This window comes from Taudactylus pleione, unplaced genomic scaffold (assembly GCF_031769625.1).
Source record: "Taudactylus pleione unplaced genomic scaffold, aTauple2 ptg000428l, whole genome shotgun sequence".
In the NCBI taxonomy this organism is placed as follows: Eukaryota; Metazoa; Chordata; class Amphibia; order Anura; family Myobatrachidae; genus Taudactylus; species Taudactylus pleione.
In genome coordinates, this window is record NW_028284830.1 from 2,668,717 (window position 1) to 2,696,098 (window position 27,382).

General features: G+C 45.1%; 1 protein-coding gene across 3 annotated transcripts in view; it reads right to left on the minus strand.

Moving 5' to 3' along the window:
• Positions 1 to 27,382, minus strand: part of USP24 (ubiquitin specific peptidase 24) — a 123,608-nt gene that overhangs the window by 13,122 nt on the left and 83,104 nt on the right. For 2 of the 3 annotated variants that reach the window (XM_088447318.1, XM_088447317.1), the window contains exons 26-54: positions 27,202 to 27,300; positions 24,529 to 24,696; positions 24,169 to 24,254; positions 23,954 to 24,047; positions 23,722 to 23,868; positions 23,453 to 23,550; positions 23,265 to 23,360; positions 22,944 to 23,172; positions 22,681 to 22,843; positions 21,155 to 21,310; positions 20,862 to 20,932; positions 20,624 to 20,784; positions 20,366 to 20,427; positions 20,036 to 20,227; positions 19,816 to 19,933; positions 15,879 to 16,023; positions 15,605 to 15,724; positions 15,053 to 15,178; positions 14,113 to 14,211; positions 13,807 to 13,889; positions 6,335 to 6,476; positions 5,320 to 5,439; positions 4,540 to 4,757; positions 4,207 to 4,331; positions 3,266 to 3,407; positions 2,195 to 2,342; positions 1,191 to 1,286; positions 907 to 1,010; positions 270 to 383 (exon numbers count right to left, since the gene is read on the minus strand). In XM_088447318.1, the coding sequence (XP_088303444.1) occupies positions 270 to 383; positions 907 to 1,010; positions 1,191 to 1,286; positions 2,195 to 2,342; positions 3,266 to 3,407; positions 4,207 to 4,331; positions 4,540 to 4,757; positions 5,320 to 5,439; positions 6,335 to 6,476; positions 13,807 to 13,889; positions 14,113 to 14,211; positions 15,053 to 15,178; positions 15,605 to 15,724; positions 15,879 to 16,023; positions 19,816 to 19,933; positions 20,036 to 20,227; positions 20,366 to 20,427; positions 20,624 to 20,784; positions 20,862 to 20,932; positions 21,155 to 21,310; positions 22,681 to 22,843; positions 22,944 to 23,172; positions 23,265 to 23,360; positions 23,453 to 23,550; positions 23,722 to 23,868; positions 23,954 to 24,047; positions 24,169 to 24,254; positions 24,529 to 24,696; positions 27,202 to 27,300 (3,722 nt within the window). The remainder of the gene's footprint in view (positions 1 to 269; positions 384 to 906; positions 1,011 to 1,190; positions 1,287 to 2,194; positions 2,343 to 3,265; positions 3,408 to 4,206; positions 4,332 to 4,539; positions 4,758 to 5,319; positions 5,440 to 6,334; positions 6,477 to 13,806; positions 13,890 to 14,112; positions 14,212 to 15,052; positions 15,179 to 15,604; positions 15,725 to 15,878; positions 16,024 to 19,815; positions 19,934 to 20,035; positions 20,228 to 20,365; positions 20,428 to 20,623; positions 20,785 to 20,861; positions 20,933 to 21,154; positions 21,311 to 22,680; positions 22,844 to 22,943; positions 23,173 to 23,264; positions 23,361 to 23,452; positions 23,551 to 23,721; positions 23,869 to 23,953; positions 24,048 to 24,168; positions 24,255 to 24,528; positions 24,697 to 27,201; positions 27,301 to 27,382) is intronic. The other variant, XM_088447319.1, reaches the window with a different exon arrangement.

Here is a 27,382-nt window from a genome sequence, read left to right on the forward strand (position 1 = left end):
AGAGCCTGTTTCATAACAGATCCCTGTGCAGTGCACTGGATTCAATGCTCTGTAGGTTTATATTCAAAAAGGGAGGATAGGTGACGTGTAACAGGAGTTTACAATAGGAAACCGTTTAGTAAACGTTATGCTTGCCACAAAGCCAGTATTGGCATTGTCACTTTAGTTTCAGAATCATGAAAACTGATGGTTTCTAATACTGAATGCACTGCAAGCTGTAATTATCATTAAATTACTAACTAGAAGGTTTCTAGAGTACACAGACTTACTTAACAAGTTCTCTACCCTCTGAGCTGACAAAGTACTCCACCAGCCACTGACACGCTTCACAGCTCTTAGATACCAAGGCTTCAATGGTGGCGATCCATTCCTCTGTGTCAACCCTAGAACCAAGAGACGAGATGTAAACTTCCTGGACGATACATGAGCCGCAAAATGTAGTAAAAAAAAAAAATCAATGAAAGGCCCAGAGAGAGTGGCCGGAAAGATAGGCCGCTCGCCAACCAATCCAGTCTAAATGCCTCATTATTGTGCAAGTATGTCTGCTGCAATTTAATTTTGCAGACTGGTTTCTTACTTTACATTCATCACCGGCACCAGGCACTTGGTCAACTGCAGAATGGACAAAGCCAAATATTTGTTCCCTGCACAGTAATTGCACATATGGAGGCAGCCATTGCCTATTAGTCTTCTCAGGAACCAGTGAACGGATGTGCTAAATTCACATAATTATTGGTTCGGACCCCAAAATGGCTGAATCCCCCCCTCCCCTCCGTGTGATTGGAGCACAAGATAAAGCAAAGCCAGATCAATATTCTTGGACACTAGAAATATCTCTTCATTCTGACCTTGTTTGGGAAACTGTATATAACCAGCAATGTTCCCCAGCCAACTTCTATATCTTACCTGAGTTTCCGCTTTGTCCGGAGATAGGTGTGAAAGAGGAATTGGATGGCCAGCTGTGCACTGACTTTGGCCATTGGAGGGTAGCTAGGATGTTTGAGCTTGGTCTGGAAAGAAGTATGATAAGTCAGCATTGCAGGAACAGGCCATGCTCTCTGATTCAATATGCCCAGGCTGAAGCAGAACTAATGTATGAATCAGAGCATTGAACATAATCCTCCTCCTGAGCAGTGCAGGTATGACGTGAGATTGAGGCAAAACAATTATGAAACCAAAGAGCCACTTACTGCATTCACAGAAGCCAGAGACAGCACAAAGCTGAAATAGTCGCTGTTGTAAATATCCCTATTCTTCATAAATTTCAGATTCTCATCTCTCACCATCTATAAATGAGACGTGACCAGTTTTATAACTTGTTACAGGACAAACAAGAATCACAAATTCAGAACTTCATGATAAAAACACAAAGAAATAACCACAGTGGTGATTTCAATTAAAGATTGTAAAGCGAAGCATCTGCAATTTCAGCCATTTGACCCCCGACACAAGTGATAATAATCAAGAAGATGAAGAAATGGGATCATTATCAGGAATGCTGGGACATGGCTGGAGCTGCTATGTACATGGCTGTGATGTTTAATCCCCCATCAGTAGCATATCGAGGGATCCGCGTGCCCCTGGCAAAAACTTGCTCAGCCAGGGGTGCAGACCAAACGACAAGGCTGGGGGTAATTTCTGGGGAACCTTCGCCAGCTTCGGGCGGCCATCTTTCCCCAGGGGTTCAAAATTTGGGGGTGGCTGAGCCAGACAGCATCGCCCCCTTGATCAGCGCTCCTGGTGAGTGCCATCCCTGTTATGGCCCAGATCCCCTTTAACAAATCTCTGTAATCCAGATGATGCCATCCCCAGCACAGAGAGTGAATTATGGCCAAGTGATTCCCTGACTCTCTAATCAGGGAACGGGCAACATTACCCACAGTCTATTCCATCAGCAGATGGTCACAATTAATACGACATCAATCTAATGAACCAATCCACAAGCAACGTAGCCAATCATCTCTCTGTAGGGCTTTAGGTCTCATAATCAGACAGACACAACGCTAAGCATACAGTACAACTCCAAACACTGTAGGGTGCGTCAAGGCAAGGAACAATTATATATTTGTCAACGTTATTAGTAGCTCTTCTATAGAACACAATCTGTATTTTATTTGCAGTGATTCTTTAAAAGGTGTAGAGATTTCCTGCTTCTTTAAAAACACGTTGAACCTTTCTGGCCTGTTCTGTATACCTGGTATATCCTGAGAGGCATCTTCTCCACAAACAGACCTTTTTTCTCTCCCTTTCTAACCAGCTTGGTTAGGATAGAGAGGCGATCGTTAGGCCTGTGGGGCCGAGGAGAGGACTGGGGTGAAATGTCAGGAGATGATGGGGCAGACCTAGAACACAGCAAGTTGCAGATTAGAAACAAAATATTTTTTACTAAGAAAATACAGAAATTGATTATGGGTTTTGCAGGATGTGCTATCACCAAGAAAACCTCTGATCAATCTACAATCCTACAGGGCAGGTAATGTACTAATCAAATCACTAAAAATTTTTCTAAATGGATATTATAGAAACCAGCCTATATGTTAAATTAAAAAAAGTATATATTATTTGCAGACTCAAAAAAGAATGTGTAAAGTTCCTTGCTGAATAAAATATGTCAGAGATGCTTCATTCAAAAGTTACTGCTTGGTAAACACCAGCAAAGACTATACAGTTGTTCCTAATTTGACCACTAGGAGTACTGTACCATTGAAGTAAATAGCTCGTGGCTGTACAGTTGTTCTTATTTTGACCACTAGTAGTGCTGTACCAAAAAGTAAATGGCTCATGTCATCTAAAAATTAACAAAACCCACATTTTGTCCATAGCAAGGTACTTTTAACCTTCCCTAAATCCTCCTACAAATTATTACCTCCTTTTCCAAACTACTTTGGAGAGAAAAACGTTACGGTACCAAATCTGCATCAGCCCCATTGTCTGGCTGCCAGACACAGTCAGCTGTACAGATTCAGCATGTCATGTAAGGAGGGAGACGAAGGAGAGGGGTGTTAGGTCACAGTAAAAATAGAGTTCAGAGGGATGTTCCTAAACCTCTCTGCTCACATTATGTGCCAAGTGCCGTGATATCTATGTTAGTAGCCTAACATTATGAAACCTCAGCAGAATTACCAATAGTAGCAGATGGAAGAATTAAACCAGGAGAAAAGTTTAAAACATAGAAACTTCTAAAACATAGAAACATGAGATAGAGGATTTCAAGGCTTATTCACTAATGAAAGCACAAAATGCGCGTATAAGTGTAAATACGTACAGCGAGAGATCCTCTGCCTCCTGGCGCACAACGCTGACTCTGCTTTTCTTTGGTAAAACCGGAGAGTTCTGGTCAGACACGCGTTGATAGAAAAGCATGTAGGCATTCCAGTACCGCCGCCGCACGTCAGGGTATGGGTTGGCTGTGCAGAATAAAGGCCTAAGTCAACAAATATAGATGCCCGGTACTGCTGATGTTATTACAGCCACACAGCATAACTGCTAACCATTGTCAAGCACCTTTTATCAAGCAGACATAAAATCTGACACAATTATGGTTAGAAATTTCAAAAAGTTGTTTAAAATGTATCCCCACAAAAAAAATCAATCTGCCAATCACAGCACACAGTGGAAGCAGCCATTTTGAGAGCTAAATAAAAAGGAGTACCAAAGATTCCTATATAGTAACGGGTAATGTGCAACATCACCGTGACTTAATAATTGGTTCCGGGCGCTAAATGACTATGATATTTTATCTACTGTCACTCAGATTTCTTCTGATGAAGTTGCGAAAACTTGTAAATAAAAGAAAATAAACCGTGGGAGACCACCTAAGGCACCCCCCCTAAAAATGGTGCCCAGCTCCTGCTGGCACCAAAACTCAAACTGGCTGCCTGTGGCTGGGGTATTGAGGAGAAGGAGCCTGAGATCTTTAAACTGTTTGGAACCCAGACTCTCCTCTCCAGGCTATAGCCAAAATGATCCCTGCGCCCCCTAGTGGAGGAAGAAGAAAGCACATCAGTTATGCTTTTATGGGACCCCTTTACTAATCTTTGCAACATCCCCATCTTAATCTAAACTGCTTAAAATCGAAACTGGCAACAAGTGAACAAACGCTGGAGATTTTCACCACAATATGCTTCTCTACTGATTTTTATTGCTCCAATTACTTTGCAAATAGCTATTTTAGAAGGTATTTATGAGAGCAAAGAAATAACTTACACTGATCGTAAACTTTTGGTCTATACTCTCCACCAAAGCATTCGTATTCAATGGTCTCGTCATTAAGATCAAACTCCTCCACAACGGTGTCGTTAAATTTGTACCATTTGCTTTTCCCACAGGTCCTGCATCAGAAAAAAGGGTACAGTATTAACTGAAACTGACTTTGATGTGAGAACGCCAATTTAGATTTCATCTTCAACCATTCTGCACGGCAAGAGAGGACTATGAATTACACCGCCCCCCCCCCCCCCCCCCCTTTAAATCATTGAAGACAAAAATCCACTGATCTTGTATAAATACATGCCCCCTGGTGGGAGGCAGCTGAATTACCTGCGGTCTTTAATGAAGGAATAATAGTGTCCGGCATGAGCCTGACCACTGTGCACGATCACTCCAACCAGCTCGTAATTCTCAGTTGGCGCCACTTTCTTCCGCGGAGACCCTCCACCTGGATCCGTATGTCTTCCATTTTCTCCCACCTCGGAGGAGGAATCTTGCCGCGCCATTCCGGACACTGTGTACGGTTCCATATTTAACATCCATGGGAACTAGAAAAGGAAATGAAAGCACTTAAAATATATGTACAGATAAAGTATAAAGTTTCAACCGCAACCTACACCCAGTGTAATCCCCAGTGGATGAAAGAGATAATGTTGTAAATATATGTAAAGACGTTTGGAATAGGGGTGTGGATGACAATCCATAAGTCGACATTCACCATGAAATGCCAACATGATTAGAATGTCGACAAAACATCCCTAGCGGTCTAGTGGCGACTTAGCTGGTCCACATACAGCGGATCCTGCAGCACTTCCAGCTGTACGTATCGCTAACCCCTCCATTTAGTGCTAAACCCTAAACCTCCCCTCCCAAAGCCTATTCTTGACCTTCTGCTGACGCAGCCTAATCTTCCGATACCTGCAGTGTGTCGACATTGTCACTCTGCAGATGCCGACACGTTCAATGCTGGAATTAGGACTACATCCCTTAGAATAGTATTACCTTGGATATGTTACAATAATTCTTATATACTGCCACTAGGGGGCAGGACAGCAATGTTGGAAATAACTTGCAAAACCAAACCACAACACCACCAGACATGATCCTTACCTTAATCTGTTCGTCATATTTAATAGAGCGACCACTTTCCCAGTCGAAGCCAAATCTCATCAAATGAATGACGAGGACACTGGGCAGGGACTTGATGCAAGTCCTCTTTACTGTTGTCCTCTGAAGCAAGAACAAAAGAGAAGTAATAAGACCACAAACCACTGGCAACCTTACTTTAGACTGTTTGTGTGATGAAGGCTAGGACAGAAGAGCTGCTTGATACTGTATTATAAAGCAAAGCAGCTGGCAAGCTCGAAAAGGTCTCATAATAGGTGCTAGAAATATGGATTCATGCAAGATTATTATATAGAAAAAATACCCAATAAGGACATCACCCATCTGACAGACCTCTCTCTGACAGTCCTAGACAGGCGGCTATTCTGTAAATCAAACTCTGACTTCAATTGTTGGTCTTAATGCTGCCTGAAGAATTAAATACACCACCTTCTCTCCAGGATAGTATAATAGGGGATTTGGTGAAGTTTGATAGAAGGAAAGTGTTCAATAAGGGACACTCCTTACAAAGACGTACTTTAGCTATCTGAAATTGGGAATAGATTGGTGCCGTGTAGGAGCTCACTATACTGCAGTCAGTCTCTATATAATGGGTTGGCTTTCTCTGCTCCAATAATATACATATGGTAGTTGGGAGGCTTTACAGCACATACACTGTATGACCAAAACGGGTCCCCTAGCCTAAACCTCCCCGGGGGCTGCCTAACCCTACATATCCCCCGAAGGCAGGCCTAAACCTTACCCTCCCCCCCAAGCTAACAACTAAGTGTCTCCGCTTGCCTTCGTTCTGGAAGCCGCCCTGTTGGGATTCAGTCATCGGGCTAAAGTTAGGCGTCTGGATTTAGACGCCTGTCTTTAGTTCCGTTTCGGGATTTAGACTGCGGAATTCACGGACGGCTTCTGATCCGTCGGTATATTGACTGTATCCCGCAAAAAACACCATCCCCAGGCAGAGGGTGGTCCTGGTGTGGAGCATCACTACTAACAGGGGTGTCCTCACCTTTTCTTTGCACTTCTCACAGTAATATGCATTGCTCCCCTCGAGGACCTCTCCCCTCACAAACTGGTCGAGTGAGATCTCCAGGCTTTGGCAGGAGGTCACTCCTAAATTCAGAGCCATGAATGCCTCCTCTCGCTCATATCTGTAACAGACAGAAGTATAAGCACATCAGCCAACGGACATAGCAATGTAACTCCGTAACGCATTTGATCATCCCCACCAAGTAACACTTTTCTCCACCAGGGGTCCAAGGCAAAAGGACACCTCAGTAGGACGCATGACATGGTCTGCACTTTTGAGGCTATTTGCTTTTTGATTTGTAGATATTTGAAATTAACCGAAATTAATTTCAAGAAAAACATTTACTGGGCAATTGCTCAGTTTATTATAATTGATTATGACACACCCGAAATTTCCAACGGACGAGACGTGATTCACTGTGAATCGCGGCCTACGACCCCAAAATGTAGAGCCACCAAACGTGGCATTATACACATCACTATATCCCTCCCTGGAGTAGAGAAGCATGATTGATCAACACCACAAAATTAAGTTAATCCCATATTTTGATCTCAAACTTCTTGAATTTAGGAATATCAAATATGCATTATTTATATATTTTTTTAAATATTCGGGAAAGATGATTAAAATACATGTATCCTTTATCTGGGCACAGGGATGACGGAAAACCTTTAACCAAAAAAACTTTACATAGACACAGAAAAAGTACATAGGAGGCTAATGAAGGTGGGGACACGAGATAGGGGACACAGAGCGACCTGCTCATGAGAGCTTACAATCTAGATGTACATACAATATAACATAACGCACCGCATTATTAATGGATTTAATGTGTATGAGCTGTTTGAGAACTAATAAACTGAAGATCATAGGTACTTTATATAAAGCAGCTACTGAGAACATTCAACAAGGGGAATTGTCAGAAAGTGGCAAAAACAGGATTTTGGTACTTACCGATAAATCCCTTTCTCCGATTCCACAGGGGACACTGGAGTTCAAGACAGTGGGGTATAGACGGTGGTAGAGTAGAGCCTGGCACTTTAAATAATTTAGAAGTGTGACTGGCTCCTCCCCCTCTATGCCCCATCAGCCCCAGTTTAAGAACTGAGCCCGAGAAGAGACTGAGGACAAAAGGAATATGAGGAGAAGGAGAAGACCACAGAATGGAACAAGACCGACTGAAGGAGAACACAGGAACCCACTGCAGGGAACACATGCAGTCACACAACCATATAAGGACCAAACAAAACGGCAAGTACGCAGCGCTGGGCGGGCGTCCAGTGTCCCCTGTGGAATCGGAGAAAGGGATTTATCGGTAAGTACCAAAATCCTGTTTTCTCCTTCATCCACTAGGGGACACTGGAGTTCAAGACAGTGGGGACGTCCCAAAGCCAACCTCCCGGGTGGGAAGCGCGGAGAACTTATTGACCCTTCTGCCAAACCGAAGCCGGGACCGCCCAGAAACGGAGGCCCAATGGAAAGGCAAGAGCTGAGGATCAAGTGCCGTAGAGCCAGGAGACAATGAGAACTCCTTGCTGAACAGTCACAGAAATTCCAAAACCTACTGCGTAAATCGAGTGGAAAAAAAAAACGACTAGCCAGAGAACACCCGCAGATGAGAGGCATCAGAACACTGCAAGCTCAGCTGAAACAGACCAAGCCAGAGCGCAGGGAGCAGAGAACCCCAACCAGAATCCATAGGAGAAGGGCAGGAACACGAGACAAAACTCGAGAAAACAGGAAGCTGCAACAGTCGCAGATAGCAGAATCCCAGCACTGCTGGACTTAAATCATATAGATGGAAGTATAACGATACCAATCTACAGATACAGAGCTGATCCTGTCCACAAACTCCAACAAAGAATATGCAGGGAGGCAAAAGGCAAGACCGAACAGTCACCCTGAACCATCCTAGATGTCCAACTATTACAAGGTTGTTAACCAGCGGAAGGGTTAGACCATAGAAGTCTCCAACGAGTAGAGATCCCACTGGACATGAGGCGGATTCGAGAGGATTGAGAATATAATTCCTTTCAGAGGGTCAGACAGCAGAACAACCCATTCTGAGAACAGAGGGAGAAAACAGTCACTGAAACCCTGCAGCTGAAAAGAAAACCACAGCCACAAACTCCAAACAACTTCCAACATGATGGAAGTGCGTGGTCAGTAGCAACTGCTGGCCCGAACATAGTAAAAAAACAACCAGGATATCCTAGCGGTAAAAGAGCATGGATGCAATAGCCACCCAGGGAGCGCTACCAATATAGGGAAGCATCCCATACAGCAAGGCTAGAGCACTAGGACAACTATGAAAGTACCCATCAGGCATCTGTCAGTGTGCTGAAAATCTCAACAGATACTGAACAGGAAAACCAACCAACCAGGCCCCCTGCATAGAACATAGTGACTGTCACACTGTAATGTAAAGATGTGCACTAGCCCAGAGATGCGCTTCAGTCCATAACCCCAACAGATTTCAGTAGAATAGTGTCACTAATCTCAATGTTGGAACTATGCACCCACACACCAGGAAAACTCTAAAGTGTAGAGCCACCTGATTAAAATAGTGGATGGCTGCTAGGACAGCAGCTAGGGTGCGGAAGGGAGAATAACGCTATGTATGTCAGGTTGCATGAAATAGGAGCATCTTCCGAGGCATTAGTAAGCTCTTACCTGTGAGCGACCAGAAGCTTTCTGGACGCTATGTAGAATGTCACTGACCTTTTCCATCACACAGTAACCTGCCACGTTAGGTATAGAGTAGCTTCAATGGGCTGAGACCAATGTCTACAGCACGGACTTCTGTCTGGAGATGTGCAGTAGAAAATACTGTAGAAACTAGCAAAACGTTAGTGGAGACAAGAAGGTCGTACAACAGGACTCTATACCTGAGCCTGTTCCATTAGGGATGTGTATCCATATAGAGATTATACATATACCCCAAAAACAGTCTGCTAGTGTAAGTATCCTTACATTAACACTTATAACGGTGAAGTGCATATTATGCCCACCAATCTAATACAACCCAGGCCTGACCCTGCCTATATCAGCGGGTGGCCATAGGCCTTCATGTAATTTAATTAATTAAGCCCTGAGGATGGAATAGAACCTGGATTCTCTATGTACTGATAGAAATGTACCTAGGGGCCCTTTAGAGACTCCTTTTATTGAGATATGCGACAAGACAATAATATGGAGTACCAGAATCGATACTGAGAAGGGTACCTATACATAGACATGGAATGTGTTAGTTATCCCAAGTAAAGAAGGGACATATCTTAGGAAATATTCATACAAGGAATGGTTATAGTATAATATATATACCCACGTACAGACCGACAAACATAATTGCATGAGAAGGCAATCTCTTTGAAAGGAAGAGTTAGTGCCAACATAGTAAGTTTACTTGTCAGACTCCTGCACCAGGAGATCAGAATGCCATATATATGTCCTGCATTCTTGGTGTATGTTTGCTACCAAGTGCGCTACTGGAGTGTAGTTGTAAATAATAATAATAATACGGTCACCCGAAAAGGGGCGCCGTAGATAAAGACTGACGGGAACAGAACTAACACCCCAGGAGGGTGTAAGCACATATCTTTATATACATGTGTGGACACACAAGAAGGCCCCAGTCATGTATAGGGTCCATACTAGAAGCAATGCCTTAGGGAATTGTGACTATCACTATGTAAGCTGCAGAACATGACTCTAGTTTATAGAGCCACTATTTAATATGTATTGATAAAGCCTACAGTTTCTGTAATTCCCAGGCGGCTTCCCAACCGTGGAGTTATAGGTAACCTAATGCTTGTGGAAGTATAGGCATCCTACACACACACACACATAGATAGATATATATATATCTATATATCTATATATATATATAAATAAAACACAACCAAATCCCTAGGGAGAGATAGTGTAAAGTGGAGTTTTGTACCAACTACCGCTTCAGGAGAGTCAAGCCTCTAGTTGCAGCATGCTAGGTATCAGACATAAAACTGATCAGAACAGATCCTACCCTTGTTCTTATGGTAAGGATAAAAAGTGATATCCACATATGCGTACCTACATACAAGATTAGTAGGAGACAATTTTTTTTTTTTTTTTTTTAAACTAAAACATGAATCATAGTAGAGCCATGGAAGGAACTGAGCCCCAGGACAAAATTCACTCCAGACATGTATATGTTCTAAGGCAGGGCTTAGTATAAATTACAAATATATATACACATACATGTGCCTTACGGCTCATGTGCCGCGTGTGGCCATCATTCTGCTACAGCGTTTGGGCAGGATATTTTTGTAGCGCGCTGTCCCAGACTGGTATCTGTTACCGGTAACCATCTCCCTGGCAGTGCGTCACTAACTTAACCTTGTGTGTGCTGCCAAGGGAGCACATAAGATATAAATCTATATAGATGCACATATGCATACCTTTTAAGGGAAGCACAGAAGGCTGGTGAGAACTGGAAGTTTTTAAAACCAGCCTATAATTTAGCGTATATGCATGTTCATTTAGGCAGGGTAACTAGTGCACCATGAGGTAGCCTTCACAGACTATGATAAATATTTCATAGATGGGACTAGAACCCACTGTGTATTGCTCACCAGTCCACTGCATTAGCTGGTTGCTATTCAGGCTCATTCCGGGCGCAGAGTGCGCGCTAACCGGAGAGCAAGTTCGGAAGTCAGGCAATTAGATTAAGCTAGGCGCCCCTTGCTATAGAACCAAGTGAAAGCCTGACAGGGGTTAATACCCAGCGCTGCAAAACGGCGGGACTATGTCCAGTCCGCACAAAGCTTTCATGTGCATTTGGATCCAAGTACTATCAGACGAGATCGGGCGTGTTCATGTAGAATACAATTACCCAGAGCCACTAGCTACAACGCAGAACTCGCCTCCATGTGAGAGGAGACCGGAAAACTATGGCGTCGCTGGAATGCAGGCCGCACCAAACACAGGTCCCTTTCCTTATATAACTAAAGGAAAGCCCTACTGGGACTTGCCAGCTGTACACTATGGTTGCACAGGCTGTTCTTGCGAGCAAAAGGGGGTGGGGGCCACGGTGTCTCCTCTTATAATAGGAGAGCTGTGCATAGTTACCAGAGTGAGTGCGGCAGCACCACATGTCACAACCCCGTTAAGTAACACCTCCTCTACTAAACAAGAGAGGTAAGCAATATGCAGCTAAGGTGCTGGGCAGGGCAGGAGACTTGGACCCAGCGGGGTTCAGTTGCGGCTGGCCCCACTGACTCTGGGAGGGTCGGGGGACCCGAACACAGCCAGGTTCAGCTGCGGCGGGCTCTGCTGAATCGGAGGCTGTATAAAGCTTTCCCTTTGAAGAGGGAAGCCTGATAGTGGCCGAACTGTGTAGCATAAATATATATTTCACCTGACTAGCACCGCCCCCCAACAGAACTGCACAAGCGGAGTTATAGTGCACCCTCTGAATTACTTAGCATGCGCAACTGCGTGTGGGTGGGTGCAGCAAATAGCTGGACTGCAGCAGGTGTAAACTAACTAAACTGTGTGTACACAGGTGTTTACCACTGCCCTTAAGAGGGAAGCGGGGGTGATCTGGCAGGCACTGGTCCGCGCTGCAATCATCACTGAGCCTCCCGCGGAGCAGCCACTTCAGGGGCCCAGACCTCTCCCTGCATCTCATGCGCTGAAGCGTGCGGCCACTACGGCAAATAGGTGGAGAAGGGCGGCGCCTGTTGCTCTCTAGGGCGCTGCAATGGCCGTCGGACCTAAGCCCCGCCCCTTCACTGCCGGGAACGGAGCCCCGGCACTAGTGCCGACCTTTGGCTGCTCTGTAAGGAGCTGCAATAGAGGCTGTATACTGCGGGACTTAATTTAGGCAGCCCGCCTTACAGACCCCCCGAAAGCCAGCGCCGGTGCTAGAGAACTGCGCTGCTTAAATGCTCTTTACTAGGGGAGCGCTATTATGGCAGCCCCTGACAGCCGTGTGCACGCGGCAGTTGAGGGAGAGCCCGACCACAGATGGCGCCGCTAGTATGCATGACGCGCCAATAAACCTACGCCCCCCGCTTGCTCTGGTGTTCTCACCGGGATGCCTAACTTCGGAGGTCAGGGAGAAGTGGTGCAGGGGGGAGGGTTGGGTCTCTCCTAACAGTGACAGCGCAATTGTCACTGAGCCCAGCTTTTTACAACCACTGCTCCTGCTAATCAGGAGCAGTGGTTATACTTACAGGCTGCTGCGGCCGGGATGCTGGGTTGAGGGGGCGGCGAGGAACCCGGACACATGCCGATGTCAGCAGTGGCGGATCCACGCAGGGTCCGATGACTCCATGATTGTGCCCCCTCCTCAGGGTCACCGGACACAGGCTGCAGTAGCCGTGTGGTGCCCTACCGGCGGCTCCCACGTAGCAGGCAGACTGCCACAGCAAGCAGCCTGCCTGTCCTCAATGCTTGTTTAAATTATGGAAAGGCTGGAGACAGCCTGATGTGCGACCGGCTCTCTCGGGCACATTCTAAAAACTGGGGCTGATGGGGCATAGAGGGGGAGGAGCCAGTCATACTTCTAAATTATTTAAAGTGCCAGGCTCTACTCTACCACCGTCTATACCCCACTGTCTTCAACTCCAGTGTCCCCTAGTGGATGAAGGAGAAAGCAAGAATAGGGTGATGTGGGAACGCTTTGCCTCTGTATAGCAGGCTTCCCACATCTCAGGCCTATAGCTTGCAGTGGAGTGAGTGTTACATAATATGTCAGACACCTTAAAGCGCATCCAATCATATCACGTATATCACTTGGACTGGCTGCTTCAACTGATACAGTCCAATGCCTCCAGTTCTGCCATCCACAGGCAAATCCATAGCAGATGGGAACCTCACTCAGGTTGTTATACCAGGCCAATTGGTTTCAATGCTACAAACATGGCCAACAAAATCAATACAAGTGGCCAGCAACCCTTCTGCCACGGTATGGAATATTTTGCATTGTGAAAAAGATTCCCCTTAGCATACTGGGTCAGCATGTAGTTTAGATTGTATGGCTCTTTACATGTGACAGTTTGACAGCAACAATCAGTAATAAAAAGGGGTAATTCAAAGCCATCATAACAGACCTGCGGAAGTAAGAAACAAATTATATATATATATATATATATATATATATATATATATATATATATATATATATATATATATATACACATATAGTGTTCATTCGGTCAGAACCCGTGCAGTTCCCTCTTTACTGTCTGGGGGTCGCTCTCTGTTCTGATGCTTCTAGTACATTCTGGTCTGCATCTCAGCAGTTTGTTGCATCAGCTGAGTGTGCTAGAAGCACCAGAGAGCAATACCCCAGACAGGAAAGAGGAACGGCACGGGTTGTGACAGGTGCAGGGTGCTAGACTGAACACTATACTGTATATGCACATCAGTACAATCAGCATTTCTTGTCCGTTCTCAGTACTGACCTGTGGGGACAATCCTTACAGATCTTTTGGTCTGAGTAGATGCCTTGAAACGTGTTCTTAAAAAGCTGATCGCGGCCCATTTTCTGCATAGGGAGGGGAAAAGAATGCAGGGACAGGTCAGAGAATCTCATCCAAGACAAGTGTAACTAGAGTGCTAGACATCCCGCACTGTCTGTGAACAAGAGAGCTGATCACAAAACTGGAGAGAGCACGTTCGATTACAGATGGAACAAGATCAATCGACTATGGACAGCCGGTAACAAGAACTGTGCACTGGGTAATAGAGAACACAATGGAGTCAAATACCTTGAGATACTCATCCATCTGGTCTATGAGGCTGGTGAAGAACTCGTAGGCGTCCTGTTGCTCTCGGACGTACAACTCTTTGTTCCACATCTTGAAGATCTAAACATTGCAGGTGACAGTTTACACACTATTTCCTATAGGACACCCTCACACAACAACATGAACCTGCACTGGGCTATTAAACAAAATATAACCAGGCTTATTTAAAGAAGGCATTGTCGAGATTCTGTATGCGGTTTATTTGCTGCAATCCAAGCAGAAACCAGTGTTAAATGCTGCCTCACAGCTACTTACGGGCAGACGGCAGGAGACTAATGCTGCCCATCCACTAGCAGACCTCAAAACGACTGCACGATTACGACAAAAGTCTGATGTGCCTACACTGGACGACGTTATCGTCAGGTTGTCCGGCATGTTTGCCCGATAATAGATTTCTAAAACGACCAGCGGTAGCGCGCATCTCTGGTCGTTTTGGAAATGTTTCTAAACGATTTGCAAACGATTAATGAACGATAAACTATATCGTTCAATCGCTCAATTTAATCGCCTAGTGGATGGGCACCTTAACTGAATAGCTCCAGGTAATCTACCCCAGTGTAGAAGCCACTTGGAGAAAGCCAGCGACTAATTGAATCCTTTCCCCCACAAAGTGCCTATTGATTGCAGCAATTTGGGTAACTCATTGTAAGAAACAGTATACGAACGTCCATATAGAATTGAGAACGTCACTATGGGGAAAACGTTTTAAAGCTTGTGGAGAAATTTCCCATAGCAACCACTCAACTTCTAGCTAGAATCTATCAAGTACGTTCTGTACAATATTAGATTGAAATGATTGGTTACTATGGGAAACTTGTTCACTCTTTAGAAATTTGGTACATCTCCTCCCTGAGTCTTCAATACTAGTTATGATATAGGGTCATCAATTTAAGGAAACAACCTTCCAGAAGTTCTCGGGCACGTAGTACTGTAGTTTGCTTTCCATCAAATGGCCGAACAGAGACTGGACCTGGTAGAAGACGCTGTCATCTGGATTATCGGTTTCATCTTCCATGGAGAGCAAGGCCTGTATAACACAAATGTCTCACGTCACGAGGAGGAGATAAAAACACGCCGGCATCTCAGTATGATCATAAAAACACGCCGGGATTTTTGGCTGCTATTGTGATCTGGTATCAGAGTTTCATAAATCTTCATTAACAGGAAACACAAAAATAATCATTTGGAACAGGTCACTGTAATTGAACAAATGGGACCACTCATGAAGGCATGAAGGGTCTTTAGGCGGTTGATGCTTTATTTCGAAGGGAAAAACTTGGCTGAAATATGCCATAATGTAAAGGTAATTACAGCAAGACGGGGGTAGAAAAATAAAAGAAAATAAATCCCTTGACCGTTTCAGCTACACGACCATAAAGGATAGTCCTGCTGAGTAAAGTCACACATCATGTAATCCCCCCTAGATATGGTAGATTTCGAGTGATTACCGGACCTCAGGGAGACCTGGTTGCATGTACAACTGCTGAAAGACGGCGTTCATGTAGCAGGTCGCTCCTCCGTTCTTAAGGCCGACAAACCCAGAGTTTGATCTGCTGTCAACAGGTGGGAGATACTGTAATATTAAAACAGGGAAAATGATGTCACTGTAAAGAACGTAAGGCTAGATGTGACAAAAGCCAAAAATGTGCTAAGGAACGGTCTGCAAATAAACATGCTATGGAATGTAGGGTTAGGAGAATTATTATATAGGATTACACTATACCTACATCAAATTCCTTGGTAAGTGCCGGATCTGGCTGATGGTGCAATGAAAGCAGTTCCTTAGTGATGAGATGGAGATTAGCCAGGGAACTCTCTGCCAGCATCACTAACACCTCGTACGCTGCCAGCCTGCTGTTCATTGAGCTGCATCTGAAGTAATAAAGTAGAATCTACATGAGAGGAACACTAAACCCTGCATATATTACAAGTACAATCAATGGTTTCCAGGCCATAAAGAAATCCTGACATTCTATAGAAGGCAACCATGTATATCCTGCCAGTCTGACTCATTATACACAGTATGTGCACAATAGTTCCTGGAAAGCACCTAACACTTGGCTTATGTGCCTTGAAATATATCACCTGTGTAATCTCTCTAGACCTCACAGACCAAAAAGGAGCCTGTGGCCACAAAGTGCAGGGCATACGATAATGTAAGAAGCCCGGGCACTGCATAGTTAGTGCCAGGCAAAGGTTACACTGATCAATTCGATGGGCACCATGTGTAATATCTGTGTGCGAATGAGTCTGAATGCAGCGGCCATGGTTTTTTTCTCACGCCAAGTTTTCATGCGATTCAACTGTACGTGTTTAACACAAGTTCCTGTGTAGTTACAGTTGCAGCCCAGCATCCCTAGTACAATCCTGCCCTGATACAGAGGTGCACACTAACTGTGCACAATGCGGATATGCAGGCAGCTGGCCGATGTTGTAAGCATGCGTCCCAATGGATTTCATTGGGCATTCCCGGAGAAACTGGTATGTATTACCGCCGGACCTAAACCCGGTGGATAAAATCCCCACGCCGGAAGGCCGGCAGATGAAAATCCTGACTAAGGTAAGTACCCTAACCCCCCCCTAACACTAACCCTCCCTTAGGGGTGCCTAACCCTAACCTCCCTCGTGCCTAACCCTAAACCCCCCCAGGGGTGCCTAACCCTAACCTCCCTTTTCCCTTGTTTAACCCCCCCCCGGCTAACCGCTCCCGACGCCCGGCTTACCTATGTTCGGTATTTATACGCCTATCATTAGTCCCATGCTGGGCTTGCACTGTTGGGAATGGGGATGGTTAGGAAGTTGCGGGCAAGTCACTAACAGTGACTGCATCTAAAGACGCAGTAGCGCTGACACCGGACGCCATGTTCAGATGGAGAGATTGCATCTACAGATCCACTGAGACGGATTAGCCCCACTGCATGTGGGCGTCGTCTCAGCATGAAGAGAATCAGTCGTGGCATTAGCATAAAGATGCAGATGTGCCCACTGACGCAGCTGTGGCCACCTCTGTGCCCACCTGTGTATGAGGACACATCTGTATGGCGCATAGACACTGAGAACACATCTGTATGGCACATAGACACTAGGTTTATGAGGACACATCTGTATGGCGCATAGACACTAGGTGTAGGAGGACACGACCGTATGGCGCATAGACACTAGGTGTAGGAGGACACGACCGTATGGCGCATAGACACTAGGTGTAGGAGGACACGACCGTATGGCGCATAGACACTAGGTGTAGGAGGACACGACCGTATGGCGCATAGACACTAGGTGTAGGAGGACACGACCGTATGGCGCATAGACACTAGGTGTAGGAGGACACGACCGTATGGCGCATAGACACTAGGTGTAGGAGGACACGACCGTATGGCGCATAGACACTAGGTGTAGGAGGACACGACCGTATGGCGCATAGACACTAGGTGTAGGAGGACACATCTGTATGGCGCATAGACACTAGGTGTAGGAGGACACATCTGTATGGCGCATAGACACTAGGTGTAGGAGGACACATCTGTATGGCGCATAGACACTAGGTGTAGGAGGACACATCTGTGGGGCGCATAGACACTAGGTGTAGGAGGACACATCTGTATGGCGCATAGACACTAGGTGTAGGAGGACACATCTGAATGGCGCATAAACACTAGGTGTAGGAGGACACGTCTGAATGGCGTATAGACACTAGGTGTAGGAGGACACATCTGTATGGCGTATAGACACTCTGTGTATGAGAACACATCTGTATGGCGTATATTCACTAGGTGTAGGACGACACATCTTAATGGCGCATAGACACTAGGTGTATGAGGACACATCTGTATGGCATATAGACACTAGGAGCCATTTTCAATTTGAAGTGAAAAGTCAGAGGTCGAACTTTTCGCCATCATAACCGTTTTTCAAGGGGATAAAGTATCGGGCGCGTGCCCGCTTATCCCCGTATTCAATTAGGAATCGGCGAAAGCAGGACCCGGCGGAAAGCTAAGTATCGAAAAGTCCTGTCACTTTTGGAGAAATCAGCCTGTCAACCCCTAAAGATGGTCTGACATGGGGGATCACTATGGGTACCCCCCGATTTGGGCTACTGAAGATAATTGGGGTTTTTAAATAGCCGCGGCAGGTGCATTAATTAGTCTTTGAAGAAGTGGTGAATAATTGCATTTAGCTTTATTGTTTTGAAAAAATAACTAGTCCCATTAAATTTGGGGTACATGAAAATGGGTGCAAGCATATTTTTAAGTACCTAAAATGATTTTTAAAAATTCTTCAAAAATACACCTTCGGCAACCACCTCTATTCTAGAAAACACCTGCCGCATACTTGGGGACCCCCCCCCCCCCCCGAGTAAATTTCGCTAGTTTAAGTTTGTCCCCCAAATTTTTTTTTTGCCCCCAAAATGAAACCACTTTGTTTTGGGATGTCCTATGCTTATTTATTTTTTTAAAATTTTGAGGGGGACATTCCAAAGGCTGTAGGGTACTTTTTTTTAATTCTACACCCTAAAACCCCAATTCTGCACTTTTTTTTGCCACCTAAAAATACTGTTAATGTCTGTTATGCTTCAAAATTGGCCACATTGTCCTACATCAGTATAGAGACAATATTATGATGTATACAGCATGCATTTACACATTTACAATATATCAAACATTATGGGGACCATAAAGGAGTACACCTCCAGATTTATCTAGACATCCTGCTCTTCAATAATCAAAGGTTTGTTCGTTCTATCACATTTGTAATGGATTCATGCACCTTATTGTAATTATGCTGAGCAGGAGTCAGTGGGGTCAATAGGGGTGTCATAAGCCAGGATCGACAGCCATATCCAGAATCACTTGAAATAACACTCCAGGAAAAGGTATAATTCCTTCCAACATTGTTCAACTGGTTTACATGACTACTTTCTTAGTGGTTAAATAAACTACTCTATACCTAGTAGCCAGCTTGAGGATCTGTTTGCTCTCAAATATTTCACGCATGTCTGACTGAATATAGACATCATAACTAGATAGAAAGATAGCCCATTAATTATCACACTAATAATTTTAAGGTTTACATTACAGATGACCTACACATTAAAGTGACACCTCCATCCCCAAGTGAGGTGCTCATAAACAAAAACATATGCTGCTGTGCAAAATGTTCCTAGGAGGCAAATAGTCTGCAAATATTAAGGTGTAACGGTCACCTACAGATAGTCTCAGGAGAATGCAAACTTATCCACTAGAATTCATATATATGTTTAGTAGAGTAAACTCACTGATATTGGTTCAACTGGTTCAGTGGTGGAACTACAACCATGGGTACAGTTCTTAAGGGGCCTGTAGAGGAGCGGGACATATGTAGCGAAGCCACAGTCCCAAATATACTCGGTAGAGGCGCCCTGAGCAGGTGGCCCAGGAGCAGGGAGCACCATTGCCAGATCACTACCTAAATTTTGCTTTGAGATGCGCTGATCCAAGTCTGCTTTGGTTGCTACTGAAAGGATAGGCTGCATTCTCCTGAATATTAGGCTGTCTCCAATAGGCATCATGGTAAATGTTGAACTTTAACTTGCTCAAGCACAGATGTTTTAGGGCAACCAATACGCATGAGGTCTCAAACATGTACACAGAAGATGATGACTGGGACAGACCAGAAGCAGGAGCTTACCTGGGGTGGAAGTCTTGCTGGCTTAGTGCTCCGCTACCAGCTGGTGAGTGACTATTTAAGATTATTCTTGAGGCACGGAACAGGAAGTCATCCAGGAGCTGTTTAATCAGAGAGGGACCTGTACAATAAGAACACATTAACAAGGACGGGCATGATTCAGAAAGGGGTATGGCACATTGGATTATTTTAGGGGTGCCTGTACTAGTGGGTGGACACTCACCGAGCATTTCTTTTTCAGTACCACACAGGAAGAGGAGCGTTTTTATAAGCCTGAGGTGGCCGGCCAGCCACACGTTGTCTGCCTCGCTGGTCTCGCACTCTGCTGTGCGGTTGGGCTCGAAGTTATCCAGCCATGTGATCTCATCCTCCAACATGGTTGCTGGGCTAATGCTTAACTGTTCCATCTCCGTTGCTGTAGGAAAAGGTAGTAGGGAGGGGGGGGGGTACAAGGGGAGCAATGTCAGAGTGTAATTAAGGTGTATCCAAAAAGTGTGTAATTCACCCAGTGCATTTACTCAGAAGGCACAATCAAAATAGCAGCTAAACTTACAGGTTAAGTCATCGAGGAGCTGACATCTTAGATCAAAATACTCCGTACACTGGGCCAACAACCTAAAACACAAAAACAACGGCAAGTAATGAATATCCATTTAAAAGCATGAACACCACGCAAATGGCGAGACCAAGCGATTCCCAAACAAATTGTATAAATCATGTGCATATATTTCCTTTGTGTTCTTGCGCAAGTGCTTCTACTTATTATTTAATAGACATGAGTTTTAAATCATTCCCATGCATGGGCTCCTACCTTTGGTTAATGCCGCGCATTATACTGGTCGGCGACCACAGCGGCAGCTGTGCGGAGAGGATGACGTTCAGCAGGAAGAGATTGGGTTTCTGTACTTCTGGGTATGCGGAGGTATCGGTCTGGCTCAGCGTGTACAGCTGGTCACAGGCCACACGTCGAATCTACAACAGACACAGTAAAAGTTGAATAGAGTTTAAGAGTTTTAACAATTACATTCTACACTCCCGGCAAAGCTCACCTCCGCACTTGGAGACCCGAGGAGGATATCGATGGTGAAGTCAGCGACTGAAGGCAGATTGTAGAAAGATCCTGCAAAGAGATCATCCATTTAAATGAAAATGAGCACCGTGAAACACAGAAGTAAGCTCATCAAGCTAGGATCTGGACACTAGGATTTAAATCAATTTCGAATCGGTTTTAAAGTCACAATAAGAAAATAGTGGTGTGATAAAATATGTCCACAAAAAGGTAAAAAACTTCTTGTAGCCCTGAAAAAGCTAACCAGATGGTTTAGCGCCATTCGCTACGTACCCAGTTGCTGGCTGCGCAGCTGCAGACATGTGACTAGCAGGGACAAGGCCTCTCCAGCAATGATGGCATCTTTGGTAGATACAGACTGCTGCCGGACACAGATCCAGGCGTGGAGAGATGTGGCCTCCCCTTCACTTCCAGAGCTGCAGTTACTTCCTGCAAGGACAACATGTGGTCATGTAACACAGACACTGAACCTCCAGCAGTGTAAGGCACACAGCGAACAGGAATGGGAAAAGAAACCCACACATGGATATATTAGGTTCAATACATATATATTCTTATATAAACATCAGCTGGAAGGCACTGTATATTTGTGTCTAACCCAGAATCATCATCATTCAAGTCTAACTTTCCTAACATCTCTGTTCCACACTTAGTGCCACCCTATGTGCGCCTGCCCCTTCTCCCCAGGATGTAAGATCTCACAAGCAGGGCCCTCTTCCCATGTATTTCTTCTTACCGCTGCACCACCCATGTATCTCCAAGCCATACTGCTACTGGCTTACCTGACACGGGCGCCACATATCACTAATGCTCACTTTCTTGTCTATAGCCGAATCTGCAATTCTATACTCTGCCAACTTGTGGTTCATTAGTCACTGTATAATGTTGCATTATGTAATTATTTGCTGTTGTCTGTGCACTGTTTACTGCTGTTATTTTGGAGTTTGCTATTCCTTCCACTATTCAACTTTCTAACTTCCTGCTTCCCAACATCCCTCTCATGCACCCGTCATACGATTTCCTGTGCTCACTAACACAATCCACAGGACTACCTCCAACGAGAAAAGCACTCATCTCCTGCTAGCGAACATTAAGGGAACATTATGTTCCTATGACATTATGGGAATCGGTATGTAACACCGCCGGCTGCATGGCCGGCAGTTCAAATCCCGGCAGCGTCAGGCCGACAGAGGAAGAGATCCCGGCAGCGGCAGCCCGACAGCGCTGGAAATCCCGATCGTCCCCATGTAAGTACTAACTAACCTAACCTACTCCCCCTAACCCTAATCCTCCCTTAGGGGTGCCTAACCCAATCCCCCCTGTAAGTGCCTAACCCTAACCCCCCCTGCCCCTAGCCTAACCCTCCCAGGGGGATGCCTAACCCTATGTCCCCCCCGAGGCCCTAAATCTAACTCTACCCCACCCCCACGCGGCTGTCGGCTTGCGGCAGCCGGCATCCCTTCAATCGGGATGCCAGGTGCCGGTCTCCCGGCGTAGGGGTAATGACAGGCGTCTAGATTTTAGATGCCTGTCATGTAACTCTAGCCGGGATTGAGGAGTCGGGAAGCAGGCAGTCGGTATTGCGGCCGCCGGCTTCCTGAACGTATACCACATTATGTTGCTAAACTACCACTTGAAAGTAGAGGCCATCCTGCAGGAGAGGACGACTTCAATTCAACAGGCTGGTGTATTAAAGCCTATTGCTATATAAATGTTATAAATAAATCACCCCCCGTCACTGCGCAAACAGCAGAAGTGTCAGAGTAAGAATATATTATAACTAAGTGACCCCCTCACACCTGAGCTGCTCAGTCTGCTGCGGAGTCCGGCAGGAAACAAAGTATTGTTGCTTTCTTTAATGGGCTGATTGCTGCCGACGAGATCCAGCCTTCCGGCCGCTGCTGCCCAAGACAGTCTCATGAAGCAGGCCACGGTGCAAGTGAAATCACTGACCTCCATGGTCTGAAGACATATGGAAAACAAAGGTCTTATAGTGAGGAGGTAACAAACGACGTGTCTAACACCTAAACAACAGAAAGGAACCCCTGAAAGCAGAAATCACCTGAATGGCAACACGAGCAGCAGGAATGATCTCCTCCACCCGTATAGAGGACCGGTCAGACACGGACAGCTGCCGATATGAGGATTTCTCCGGGGTCCCGCAAAGGGACATCTGGCGACTGGACTGGCGGCTTGCATTCCGGAAAGGCCTCGATGACAGCCCCTCGACCCCATCTTTCGATAGGTCATCATCGAATGTCGCTGGCATAGTCTGCCCTACCAACAGAAACCTGCCGAGGAAACAAATCACTTCAGGACACCGGCACACCTATGCCCCCCACTTGTGACTGATCGCTAGACCCTGGTAGGTAACCATACAAACCTGGCAAGCTGTAGACAAATGGAGTAGACCCCTTGTCTCGTCTCGTAATCTACTTCGGAAGGAATAGAATCTCTCTGCATAACATTTACCACCAGACTGCAGGACGACAACGATTACATTAAGCAAATCAAAGATGGTTAAAATAAAAAGAAAACATACAGAGGGGTCAGTTCTGAACAAGGTCCCACCTCAATCCTCCAGCTTTGAGAAAGTTTTCGCAGAATGACTTGGCACAGTTTCTTGCCATCTCATCGTCGGCAGTTGGCATCAGTTTGGAGCTGAGAACCTACATCAAGGACAGACAGTTCTGTTACAGGCTACACTGACCGAATAGGAATAGAATATATTTAAAATGTTCCCTTTCATCATTTATTCTCAGAATCTCACAATATATATTCAATTTAGACATGAGTATCACATCAACTGCAGCCGGCGTCAGCGTTGGTCATGTAATTACCTCCAGGTTGTACAGCACACGGAAGGTGGACATGCCAGGAGCAGAGGACCTGAACAAGCTCTCGAGGATGGAGCTGGCACTGGGCTGGTGGTGTTTTGATGACAGAGATGGGGATTTTGAAGACTGGGATTCTGACAGCAGTGTCTTCTGAGTGGAATAAGGACAATCAGTGGAAGAATAGGGAGCGGAGCTACAACAAAACTCTCAAAGGGAGGCCAGACCCTTCACCTACCTTCCTACCAAGAGAGTCCAGCTGATCTAGAGCCTCCTGCACTGCCGGGTCTGTAGGGATCAACAGCAGAAGTTTCCGTACCCTCACTGTAATTCTGAGGCGACACAACAGATTGTCAGACAACCCAACACCAAAAAAACTAAACTGCTGTATATATTCTTCCGTGTGAATGTAACAATGTAATTCTAGGTGATAAATGTGTACAAAACAATTACCTGGGCTCCTCTAGATTGGCGAGCTGGTAAAGCATATCAAACACATTACACACCAAAGCCATCACCACTCCTGGAAGGGTCTTCTCCTAAAAATGTAAAGCACAATCACTTAGATGGGAGAATTCAATTCAAAACCAAATAAAAAAAAAGGTTACGTGGTCATGTGACCAGAGGACTCGACCACAAAGAACAGGCTATAAGAAACCTCCTTGGAATGGTTGAGAGATGATATCACACATGCACAAGATTTATTCAATAACCTAAAACTCAACTATGAAAACACAATTTAACATAACACGCACACTTCCCTATGGCGACTGCAATGTAAAAGGAAGATGTGTATTTTCTGGCCTTACTGACCTGTTCCATGGCATAGGAGGAGCTGAAGCCAGCGCTGCTGCTGGAACTGGCGGAGGCATCCGCAGAGCTTCCTGATGGGGTCCCACTTCCCAAAGTCTTAACGGTGAGCGCCTGGTCGTCTGAAAAGCCCAACTGATGAAGCAGCTTCTGGTCTTTATTCACCGTCAACTAGAGCACAGCAGGAGCAATTAAAGACACTATTAAATCAAATTTAAGACCTTTTAAATAAAACTTCAAACTTTTCTAAGTAAAAAAATCACAATGGAGGTTGTGTTCCCTGACAAAATGTAATAGTTTTTTATGCCCTTTGTAATGGATAAAGAGGGTGTCGGAACGAGAAAACTCATGAGTCCTGGATAGACAAATCACACAACTCATCCAAAAACTGAAGTAATGCTTCATTACACTTGCTAGGGTACAAGGTTTGATGCCTGGAGGATGGCCCAAAGGGTACAAAACATTGATCGGTAAGAGGAGACTCTTAAGGAATCCACTACACAAGCCATGGTTTATATCCATCCATAACCTCTTCGAGGAATAAACCACCACATGAGATAGCAGGATAGGTCCCTAGAGACGTCAAACTTATAACAGAGATCTGCACTTTGAATGAATTGCATGAGGATCTGCACACAAGGCAGCTCTTCCATGGTGATTCCACAGTCCCCACCAGCCTCAGATGGGGTGCACAGGCTGAGTAAAAGCTTGAATGAGAGCTCCTGTAGACAACTGGCTCCAAAGGAGGATTGTTAATGCCAACAATGCCAATTTCAAATCCGAAGGGTCTCTGGGAAGAATGCCTTGTGCTGTAGGAGTACCAGTCTCTTCTGAACAAGACTTAGGGGTGTATTTACTAACCCTTGGACGGAGATAAAGTGAACGAAGTTAAAGTCACAACCAACCACCTTCTAACTATCATTTTTCAAACACAGCCTGTGACATGGCAGTTAGGAGCTGATTGTTTGGGACTTAGTAAATAGACCCCTTGTTCCAAACTCTCCTTCAAGAATGGGGGCAAACAAGCTAGCTGATAGAAAGTACTGGGAAAAACCCTTGCCAAAATGGCATACACTCACGTGATCAGGCGACACTCTGAAGAGGGGATTTTTGGTAATTACCGTTGAATCCTTTTCTCTGAGTCAGACTGGGGGACACTGGACCCTCGGGTTGTAGTTGGGACTTCAATGAGCTGGCACTTAACAACTCTGTAACTTTAACCCCAAGCTCCTCCCCTCTGCAACCCCATGACACCAGTACAGCCCTTTATATTAAAGATCATGATAAATTCAGATATCGTCTAGTGTGTATGCGGCATTATGCGGCCACGCAGAATAAAACTTACCTCTAGTCTTCAATCCTTCAAGCGTTCCCTGAAAACTCACCTCTTCAGACAAGCTTATCAGATTCCAGAACTGACCACATAACCTTCATAGCTTCCATGTCTTATTACATCCCCTCTCACAGTCCACACATAACCTCACATATTGTCTTTCTTTCACATACTCCTGACGTTTGGCCGACATTCCTGTGTGACTGGATCATGCAGCCCACCAAGAAACTCTGCATTCTGGCCGGACCAAATTGCAATATATATAGCACCTATCCTTGTGTATCAATGCCTGTTTCCCTATAGATTGTAAGCTTGCAAGCAGGGCCCTCTTACCTCTATGTCTGTCTGTTATTACCCTGTTTTGTTCTATAAATGTTTCCAATTGTAAAGCGCAACGGAATATGCTGCGCTATATAAGAAACTGCTAATAAATAAATAAATAAATAAAATAAATTAGATAAGTTGGACGAAATAAATGATAACGATATCGTTAATCGCGGTCAATATCGTCCAGTGTGTTTGCAAGTACGGGGGATGAGGGAGGGTTCCGTCGCTGAACGATATCGTTCAGTGTGTATGCCCAATGTCGGGAATGACATTGAGCCCGGCAGTGCAGGGGAAACACTTAACGATATGCTCCATGAGCGATATCGTTAAGTGTGTATGAGCCTTAAGATGATAAAATGGGCCATGGCTTAACAAGTCCTGCCTTAGAGGAAGACACCACAGTAGGCCTTTTGCCATGCTGAGAATGCCCGTGCACCATGGTCTTCTTGACCAGTCTGGTAAAACTTCCACTGATTTGACATTATGTCAAGTGAAAGAACCTGTAGATCCCACCCTGTGGGTCAACTGAGATGCAGTCGTGTAGACATCAGTTGGATTTCCACATAACGAGTGAGTTCTTGCTGATTCCATGATATTTAATGTACAGCCCTCTATGAACCTCACTATAGGGTGGTGGTCAGCATCCAAGTAGCCCACTGTTAGTCGTATTACTTGGGTCAGGCCAATATTGAAGTAGGGAGAGCCGGTTGCTGGTTTCGGCACATTCAACCTAATCAGCAAGGACATTGTTAAAATTTATTCTACCGTTTATTTTTGGAGAACCTTGTTAGGGCTTTGTTAGAAATAACAGAGTGTATTACAGCATGCTGCAGTAGTATAGGGGAAGATGATCTTTGGACTTTTACAAAAAGGTCAGCTGTGTATCTATATACAAAGGGTCCCAGTGTCCCCCAATAGGCTCACAGAAAAGGATTTAACGCAAGTATCCAAATCACGTTTTATCAGCTACTCCAACATTTTCTTCTATCTACACAGGTCCAGCTGCGATTCCTTACCAAGATCTCATTAGCAAATATCTGCATATTTTCTACAGGGCAGTTCAGATGTCTCGCTATCTTCCAGCGGATGCTCCCGACAGTCTCATTGCTGTGGGCCTAGAACATGATCAGGAAAAGACAAAGTAAAAAATAAATATCCCTGAGTCTATAGCGGAAGGCATGGTGACATGAAATCTGT